The 10,126-nt window shown below is 38.5% G+C and overlaps 1 protein-coding gene across 2 annotated transcripts; it reads right to left on the bottom strand.

Moving 5' to 3' along the window:
- Positions 1-844: 844 nt before the first annotated feature.
- LOC140933437 (substance-K receptor-like) lies at positions 845-9,275 on the bottom strand. 2 transcript variants are annotated; one of them, XM_073382994.1, is made up of 2 exons: positions 9,130-9,275; positions 845-4,275 (listed from the first exon to the last, which is right to left on the bottom strand). In XM_073382994.1, the coding sequence occupies exon 2, from the start codon at positions 4,255-4,257 to the stop codon at positions 3,133-3,135; it is 1,125 nt and encodes a 374-aa protein (XP_073239095.1). In that variant the 5' UTR covers positions 4,258-4,275; positions 9,130-9,275; the 3' UTR covers positions 845-3,132. The 2 variants fall into 2 exon arrangements, with proteins under 2 accessions (XP_073239095.1, XP_073239096.1); XM_073382995.1 differs by lacking the exon at positions 9,130-9,275 and adding an exon at positions 5,516-5,764.
- Positions 9,276-10,126: the final 851 nt, after the last annotated feature.

The raw sequence follows: 10,126 nt of genomic DNA, 5'->3' as shown, positions 1-10,126 counted from the left end.
TAAAATCTGTGTGCAGTCCATTAGGTTCCTACCCTGCAATTGAAACTGACCTCTGCTTGCAAATTATCAGGTTCTTGTAGCTGTGGCCAGGGTGGTCACAATGACATCACCAAACGACACTCGTGCGCCCTTCAAAAGACCCGCATTGTTATCTGTGACAATATACCTTGCGACCAATTTTGTACCTGCCATCAAGGAAATACGGACAGATTTTGTTGTCGATGTCAGTGGCATCGATATACAACAAATGAAACCTTGGATTGCAACGAATTCGGCGAACCAAGGTTATAACAGGAATTTGGCTGAATTTAAGGATTTTTACCACGTTTACATTTCAAAAACTTCAGAGACCACATGAGACCATCGTTGGCAGAAACCACAAAATTTCACTTGCAGCACTAATGATACTCCGAGAGACTCTTGGCAAACTATTTTTAACTATTTTAAAAAGTCTACCTAGGTAAATACTTGACCATGAGCACACAATACAGCGAAGTTATATCTTTTGTCCGTTTCAAGGGCCTTATCGACTACTCCGAGTAATGTTTATAACGAGGGTTAGAAACTATACTAAGGGGAAGGCTTTACTACTATTCATAGATCACGCCACTTAAATCAATCTGAGAAATCTGAGAACTGTAATTCATCTCTCTGGGCTCGGAAGCTGAGCTAGCGATGCAGCTTTCTTGTGGGGGGGGGGGGGGGGGCGGGGGGGGGGAGCTAGAAGTCCCAGTCTTTCCGCTCATCTCATCTCTATCCTTAGGTATACTGTCATTAGCCAATTTTCCTCATGAAAACGGATAAATTCGCTGCCAAATGTCCGAATAAAATGAGCGCTACAACACCAATTTAAATCGTTTACTTTTATTAAGCATTGTTCGCATACATTCACTACATAATTACAGAACTAGTAGATATTTAGGGGAAAAGATATTGTTGACCGATTCTCAATGTATTGAGTGCAAATACAGGCCACCCCATGTAAAGCTGATGTTACACGAGACAATTCGCAAAGACGATGTTTAGCGCAACACAGCTTTGCAACAATGTTACGACATTGTTTCGAATGGTTCCAACATTGTTCCAACATCACAACGTTGTGTTGCGCTAAAAACCGTCGTTGCGAATCGTCCCGTGTGACATCACCTTAAGAGAAACTGGATTCCGCAATCCGGGAAATTTTTGCTTGTGGAATGCGGAATCCAGGGATTTAGAATCCCTAAAACAGCTCTAGGAATCCGGAATCCAACTAACGATTAGAATCCGGAGATCCGGAGTCCACGGCGTGGAATCCAGCATCCAAGACTGTCTTAAATTCCATTACATGGGGCGAAAACCTACAAAGCAAACTTACGGAGAAAGCGCAATTATAAAGTATAAATTACTGACAACTGTAACGCTAGGAATAAAAAAAATTACACTCCACTACACTAAAAACTGGCAATAGCAACATTACAATTCTCTATTTATGTTTCAGTTAGTGATCTTGTCAATATGCATCTTAAGCAAACAACTCACTGAAGAGTCTTCAAACCGGATACAACATATTAAGCAAAAGATTTGGGAAAGAAAATTTCAACATCAATCCTCTTCGCATACCTGTTTAGCTTCAAAAATTTGCCTTAAGAATAAGACATTGTAAATTCAGTTTCTTAGTTACTGACTCTACTTTTCAAGAGAGACTTTAGATACCAAGACGAGGAAGACTACTACGTTTTAATACGAAATAGTGCGCACTCGTGAACCAGCGACACTTTGGCAGGAGAACGCGATAGCGTTCGTCATTCTAATATGGTTTTTAACGAGAATCTCTTAGTGGTGGAAAGAAGTTATCAAATTTTAGAACATTTCTCATTTTACGATAAGGAGAGGGCTTAACCACTTTCAATAAAAAATAACCGTACTAACTTTTCTGTTAAAAAAAGTAAAATTAAAAAACTTTCCAGGGTACCTCACGTATCTTCATTCAACACACTTAGCCGCGAGTCAAGGCTTCTTGTCTCTCAGGGTTCATCTATCTTCCAAGACGGAATTTAACAAATTTGATTTGTTTTAGAATTCGCCCGAAAAACTTGAAGTCAATTCTTGTCCACAGTCATCCCCGTCCTAGAATCTTAAGATCCCTATGATAAAACTAAGACGAATCTTTTGTGCGTCATAAAATAACCACTAGGCAATCACTCTAGCGGTGACCAGCCCTAGGTGTCTATCTACCGTCAGTAGGCTAGAAGGGCACTTCGCAAGGAAGCTGTAAGTCCGACCGAGTGACCTTCCTTGATGGGTAGGCTTGTGCTTGGTAAAGCTGGTAAAACAAGTCAAACGAAATAAGACTTAAAAAACATTTGCTTTTTTGGCAAAATGAATGCCTCTAAAATAAAAACTATGAATATAGGCGAAATAAATTGGCATCAAGACAAAGCAAGTATCTTTAATGTATCAAACGCTTTTAGGTCATAATCATAACAATGGCGAATCTAATCTCACTCCTTAGTGATTTGTGTTCAACACTTAGGGCACGTATGGCCAGCTGTGGTTACCACAGTTCGAAACGTGCGGGAAGAGAGTCAAAAAACAAGTTTTCCTCTACCGTTAACCGTTATATATATTTTTCTGCTTTCTCAGGGCGCGCTTTTGTCGTGTTATTTATTTTAAAGTTTTCTTTCGGACCGAGTTAGCTCTCCCTTTCAGCGCTGACTCTCTTTCCAGGTCTTTTCACTGTGCTCCTGATGAGAATGACAGAAATCTGAGCAGACTATGCCATCACTCTATTTTCCTGTACATAAGTGAGCTTACTAAAACTAAATAATAGAGTACCATAGCTATTTCTCAATTTAGTTTTTGTGTCATCCCTAAATGAGTATTTACCACTTAGGTAATGATAAGCATTTATGTACTTAAAAAATCTAACGTATTACTGGCTATTTCCGCCGCAGCGGCATGTAGCCTACGCTCATGAACTAATGTTTGATCACTGAATCGCTGGCGTGTTTATTGGACTATTGTGTGTTTTTTTTACCTATGTTAACATTAATGGTCAAATAGGCTGCATCTTTCATTTAGATGTCCTGAGTGAATAGAATCAACCGGAGTTCGGTACCCTTCCTTAAATCAGCATGGTCCAACATGCACACATTAGCTCAGCAAGCGTTCAGCACGGCCGCGAACGCTGCCTTTGGGGGGCGTGACAGACCGGGAAAGAGGATCATTTACGGTTGCCAAACTTGGAGTGGACCCGTGACGCAATCTCAGCTGGTTTGGTTTACACATATCTCGAAATATCTCCTTTGTTCCCTCTCTGAGATGCTCACTGAATGCTATGAACAGCCACGGATGAATTGCAGCATTAGCATGCGCCAGCCAGAAGAACAGCCATCTGAGAACCTCTGGAATATCGCTGTAAGCATCTTGGTGAAACTTAGACATTATGTGACTGACGTGCACAGGGAACCAACAGACCGCAAAAACGGTGACAACTGTAATCAACATCTTGATCACTGTCTTGCGTTTTCTGATCTGATTATTGTAAGCATGTTGGTTGACACTGACTGGTGGCTTGCGCTTCCACAGAAACCTAGCAATCAAAAAATACAAGATTGCTATGACGAAAAGTGGAATCGCGTAGGTGATGACAACCCTCGTAACCATTTCCGTTCTGTAGATAAGCAGAGACGTCTCCGCCGATTGATCGTTCCACTCGTCGATACAGTAGGCTGTCCCATCGTCTTCTATTTCCATTTTGAATTTGTACAGCTGCCCGATGGATACTAACGCAGCACACAGCCAAACGGCGCAAATGGAACACAACACTGATCGGGATGACAGGGCCCTTCTTCGGAGACATACAATAACTAGATATCTGTCAACAGCAATGACTGTGAGCGTCCAAATGGCAGCACAAATGGAAGTTACAAGCAGAAAAGGAATGATCTTGCACAGGAAAGCTCCAAATGCTCCAAGTCCCCATCTTTCCTCATATAAGAAGTATGCCACTGAGAAGGCAGACGCTGTGACCACATCCATGAGATCAGCAACTGCTGTATTGACAATAAGCCAGTAAAACTGGTTCTTGCGAATACTCTTACGGGTGCGGACAAGATGAAAGATAAGGGAATTGCCAACTAGAGAGAACAAGAAGATAATGACGTAGAGACCAATCATGGTCATCTTTGCCACCTTATGATCTGTCCCTTCGTTAGGCAGCGGCTGGTCGTCCTCCCCATGGCTTTCTAGTTGGGTGAAATTGCTTGGCTCCTCCATCGCACTTCAGTTCAGATCCTACGAGGAGAATAATAGTTAAAATTAGTAGAGGCCTCATGTCTAACTGGCGTACCAAGAAAAACACCTACCTTAAATCATGATTTAGCAAATAACGCATCGATTTGATGGCTTTTTCTATGCCGTACAAAAGACGTGAGATTCTAATTGTTTTTGGCGTTTCTTTTGCTTCGAGATCTACCAAGTTGGCACATTTATTTTGCATTGACAATTTTTAGTAACCTTCACTAGGTTGACCTTGAGAAGAAGTGGCCCACTTTCAATAGTGTGATGTTAAAAAAAGTTTTGATTCAGTTGTTAAAGCAAAATATTGAGACCACTTCACCGATTCACTTTGCCTATAGCTCATTTGTGAAATGTAAACAGGAGATCGGTTCTATCCGCTAGTGGCATTCAACTTTTCCCGATCTACTTTTTCAACTTCTTTTTCAACTTCTACTATTCAAGTTCTTATTCAGTTGTAAATTACGGTAGGCCATGGTTATAGCTCCGGCGAGTCTAGCTAGTTGTCCTTTGAAGAATCAAATTAGGAACATGTTTGGGTAAGGCGTTTTTTCCGTCCAAAACACCTAAAGGAAAGTTCTTCGAGTAAACTTGGCTGTCCTCTAGCGTTAGCGGACGTAAACCTCTAAAAAAAAGTTTGAAAACTAAGACAACTTGTGCAAAAACAATTTTAAAGGCCAGTCATAATGCAGAGATGACTTGTAGAGGAGATTTGTGTGCGTAATAACACATGAATTTCTCCAAACAAATGATTCAAAAATTTGCAGACTCGCGGGTTTGCATAATTGTCTCGAATTCCAACACCATCTCTCGTTCATATCAAGCTATGAAAACAAGTACGTTTTCTCTGTTGCTTAATTCGAATCATGCAAGGATTTCAGTCTTTTCAGAAAAGAGCTAGATAAGCTATGCTGTTCTGGGCTTCTTTCTATCAAAAGCAGTACTTAACTGACAGAAAAATTATATCAATCATACGAAAGCCGAGGAAGGACTTCAGACTTCAGACTTCAGACTTCATACGTTGGTGATTTCTGTTTTCAGACTCAATTCTGGCATGTTGCTGTATGAGTTCTTCACGCTGGTATCAGAGATCTCAAATCTTGAGTCTGAAGTCAACTCTGTATGTCTGTAGTCTGAAGCAGTCTGAAGTCTGAAGTCCAAAGTAGATTCAGCTAGGTATCACTTTCAACAACAACCTAAAACGTAGCAAAACATAACAACTGCGTGAGGAACTTACATAGCAAAACAAGCCAAAACTGCGTTTGAAGTCACAAATCAGAAATCGGGAGTTCAAACTTTGTAAGTCTGAAGACTGTTCCGTCCCCCCTCGGTTTTCGTACAATCCATCAAATTCTATGCAAGACTTTGCAACAGGTAAACCCCGACTCCTCAATTTCAATTCGACCTTCTAGTATAAACAGTCAACCGAATGTTCTCGTGCAGATGTGATTGATGTCAAGACTGACAAGCGGCTTGAAGGAGAAAGAAGATGGTCCAAGAAATTGCATGTAAAAAAGCATGTCTAGACTTTGGGGGGAAAAATTGAAATGACCCATACCTGCTCTTATCGAGTAAAAATAATGATACTAATAAATTAGAAAGCTGCCACACCGCTTTGGACAGGAATGGTGCCCATAAACAAGATCAACGTTAACATCTCTCCAGATCAGCCATAATAAAATTCCTTGTACTATTTTTGCTTTTTTATCGCACCTAAAAGACTCTATTAAAAGAATTAACAAGAAACTAAAACCTTTATCAGTTTCCCTTTCCTACAGTGACGCTAATCAGGTAGTCGTGAATACACACCCGTGGAATGTCAACTATTATCAGCAATATCTATTTTCTTCTAGTTATTTGAGCGAGTACCTTTTCGTACTGAAACAAGTCGAAGGAGCAACTGTAAACAAAGTATTTAATGCACGTGGCAGTTCCATTTAACATTTTATCGGCAAAGTATTTTTTGCTTGAAAATTTAGCAGAGTGTTCAGCCTCACACGCGCGTGTACATCTAATTCTCATAATATGGTACTTAAACAAGAGACTCGACTTTCCCCGCAAGTTTTTTTTTCCACTTAGTTTCTTTCTTCAGAGTATCTAATTCAGTTGCCTATTTTTCTATGTTCTTTCAGCCAATAAAAAGAATGAAGCGACTAGAGATATTTCAGGTATTCCTTTTTCAGTTTCCCTTCATCATCATTATGTCTCAGCAAAGGGGTTTTATAATCTCAGACTCTCGCCTACGTAAGTAGTTTTAATTAATGATTATTGGATTATATCAATTATTGCGACAACAACCTTTAATACATATTACTTGTGCCGCGTAAATAAGCATTTTCACTTCTTTCAGTATTTTTTTTTTGGCAGCGTTACATATTTCCTGATCATATCCTTGCTCAACTGTTTTTCTAAAAAGAGGTTTTCCTACATGAGAATATCACCTGAATTTTCAGCGCACATAAAAAAAACACGCACTGTAAACGGGGCCTCTTTAGTTTACTTGACAATGTTATTTTGTGAACGACCAGATGGACCGATAAAATTAGAAGTACATGCTTGAAATGAGATATCGTTATTCACTGGGCGCGATCTGGTGTTCCTTTTACAGTTTCCCTTCATTGCCATTTTGTCACAAAAGATTTCACAACCGCTGAATTAGTCGCTTTTGACACCTTTATTTCCGGTTTTACTGCTAAGTTTCACATCTATTTAGAAAATTCTAACGATTTTTGGATTCTTTCAATTGTACCGATAACCATTTGAGGACTGGTGTTAAGCCAAGAAACTGCGAAATATTTCAACGTGATATTGAGAACGACCATATAACCGAACGGAAACTATTAATTTTGAAGTATCTCCATTGAAAATATTGTCTCATATTTAGCTCGCATGAAATCTGAGTATACTTTTTCCTCTTGGCTTTGAAATAGAGAAATGATGAAATACGTGTTTGTCTTAGCCGTATGGTAATTATTTAGCGTAAATAAGGAATTTTGCCAATTATAATATTGTGACCGTGATGATCAACTAAATTATAAGTACTCTCTCGAAATGAAATACTTTCCTTTATTAGGATTGTATAAATCCTAAATGAACTTTTATTTTCCCATTTTTTTGGAAACAAGTGGAAATGGCTTTTCCAATTTGGGATCTGTTAGTAGCCATCGCACGCCAGTATGGGTTTATCGATATTTCGCTATATCGGAGCAGAAATGAATGTTTTTCTCTCTCTTTGAGGGGATCGATGACATAATTCTAGATTCCTCGTAGATGTACCAACAAAATATACATTCAATAAATATTTTTCATTTAGAAACATTTAAAGAGTTACTTTCGGTATTGATCAATTTCAATGTGTGCTCGTGCATTGTAAATCCCGCTTAATTGAACTTGAAACTATGAAACAGTGACATACACATGAGTTTTGTTTTAGCCAGATAGCATACTTTGTGAAAAAAAAGGGCTATTTCCAACTGAAATATTGTGCGTGACGTACAGTATCGGTTTATTCGAAGTATTCCTTTACCCGCGTCCTTTGCATCAAATATGTTTCTATATTGGGCTCGCGTGAGTTCAAAATGCTTCTTTCGTTTTCTTTCATTACAAAATAGGGAAACGATGTCGTGCTTCAGGAATTTTTCGTGCTTTCATTTTAATTTCATACGTCAAGTCATCTCATAGCTGCCAGGTACGTCCATGATTTTCGGTGACGAGTGCACGAGACGATGCTTTACTAGCTGATTAACCGATCAGACCAGAGAAATGTTAAGGAATGTATCTACTATTTGCTTTGAAACTGAATGAAAGTTTGCGCGTTAGTTAGTAGAGTTTACTAGAAAATATTTTAGTGGAAGATTGATCGGATCAGTATATTGCCCTCTCCAACAGTGTGTAAAAGTTTGGACCCCTCTAATAAAAATGTCATTGATCCTCACCTGTTCTGTTCAGAGATAATTTTGGTAAAACCTCGACTTTTTGACAACTCAACTCTAAATATAACTCATTTAGCCTTCCAGTATTTACTTACTTATGAAAAGTGCTTATTAAAAAATAATGGTCAATGCATAAATAATTGTAGCTTGTTGTGAATCATTTGCTTAACAATTATACATTGTTGTTGGATTTTTAGTTAGATTGTTGAAGAAAAGTTATCTTTTACTGATAAATCAACCAAATTTCTGTCAATGTAATCATAATGTTTTACTACGAAATTCTTAAGGCTGTGTGACAATTTGTTGAAAACCACTAAGATGCAAACAAGATACAATATGAACCACAGGCCCTCACAATATTTAGATGTAGCCAACTGAAGCTTCACAAGGCTGTCTTAAGTCTGTAAGAGCTCGGTATTTAGGGTAAAAGGTAATAGTTTAGCTAGGCAGCAATAGAAATCGGGATTAACTGAACAACTGACTCTGATCGAACTCAGCAGTTACCCATGTCACTAAGCCCCCTACGCAAACTAAGACAACGTAACCTCAAAGTGCGATCACTTAGCGGTAGCTTTGCAACGGCAAAACAGGGGCAGATACTGTCTTGATTCCAACTTGATTCAACTGGGAAACACTGATCTGAGAGCAAAAATGTTGTGCTGGCAAACACTATAAGTAGTTATTCTTCCCGGTTACATCGTTATAGTGACAAGGTTTTTTTTTTCTTAAGGGATACCTACATTCTGACCATTTAAAGATATTTAGGTACGTTCATGTTGAATTGCGCAGTACATAAGGTGTGTCCTTGAAATGGAGAGTAAAGGCCCAGGACCATCAGCATCCATCAGTTTGCGCGATAAAATACGCTTGTAAGCTAAATTTCAGCTAGATTTAGAAGTAAGATGAACTATATTATTACCTTGTTCGTTAGTCTTGTTGCTGCTGCTGCACCCAAAGCAACTGCAATACAGTAATGCATCACAGTAACAAACAACTGTGTTTCTTGCCAGCTGCATTATCCATAATCCATATGCATTATCCATCCGAACCTTATTTCGAACCTATTCCGAACCTGCTCCGATTCGAACCCGGCTCCGATTGTATCTCATTGGCCAGAAATAAGTCGGAAATAATCGATACCTTAACGAGTTTGCACAGTCAATGTTCCATTTATATTGCCGATATTGATTTGAAAGTTGGCGAGGTAATGTTAAGAGGGCATAAATATCTATGAATTGACGTTAAAAAATAGCAATGACATGTTGTTTTTAATTCCTTTGTGCCATTCATACCGAACAGTTTATGACATCTTATGTAAATAGACTGATTTCTAAACACAAGACAAGGTAGTTTCTACGTAGTATTCTATCATCCATTTGTTAACTAGTTTAATTTTTAGGGTAGATTTTTTATTGAGTGTATAGGCAACGAGAATGTAACAAAAGATATGTCCTTTTATCTTTTGGTAATAAAGGCTATTAGTATTTATTAATATTATTCTAATTTTGATGCTCACTTTCAACCCTCTCCAGATGTGCAGATATTTTGGTTTTTGTTAATGATATATGAAATAAAGCATATTTGTTAGTTAAGAAATTTATAGCTAAATGAAAAGGGCACATATGTACTCTCCTCAATATATCTTCTTTCACCCTCCAACTTTGAAATCAGGTGAAAGCATGAAAGTGCAAGACTACGTCTCTTTCATTTATCAAAAATATCAGTTTTTATCCCCAAATTAGAGGGTGGGGCACTCGAGTGGGTTTGAATATGTGTTAGCTACTCTGGATTTTGCAGTCCAAATCATACCCCAGTTCTAACGAAGGTGCGAGATACCTTGCTTGTTGAGTGACACCCTCTAAAACAAACTCATTTGATTGTCTTTATTCATAAGAAGCATTTATATTTGTTAGAAA

This window comes from Porites lutea, chromosome 4, assembly GCF_958299795.1.
Source record: "Porites lutea chromosome 4, jaPorLute2.1, whole genome shotgun sequence".
NCBI lineage: Eukaryota > Metazoa > Cnidaria > Anthozoa > Scleractinia > Poritidae > Porites > Porites lutea.
Note: the sequence above shows the minus strand (reverse complement) of the source record. Positions and strands in the feature narration are given on the sequence as shown.

Bases quoted from the DNA above. Each gene is read 5' to 3' on its own strand.
- LOC140933437 (XM_073382994.1), bottom strand. From the start codon at position 4,257: ATGGAGGAGCCAAGCAATTTCACCCAACTAGAAAGCCATGGGGAGGAC.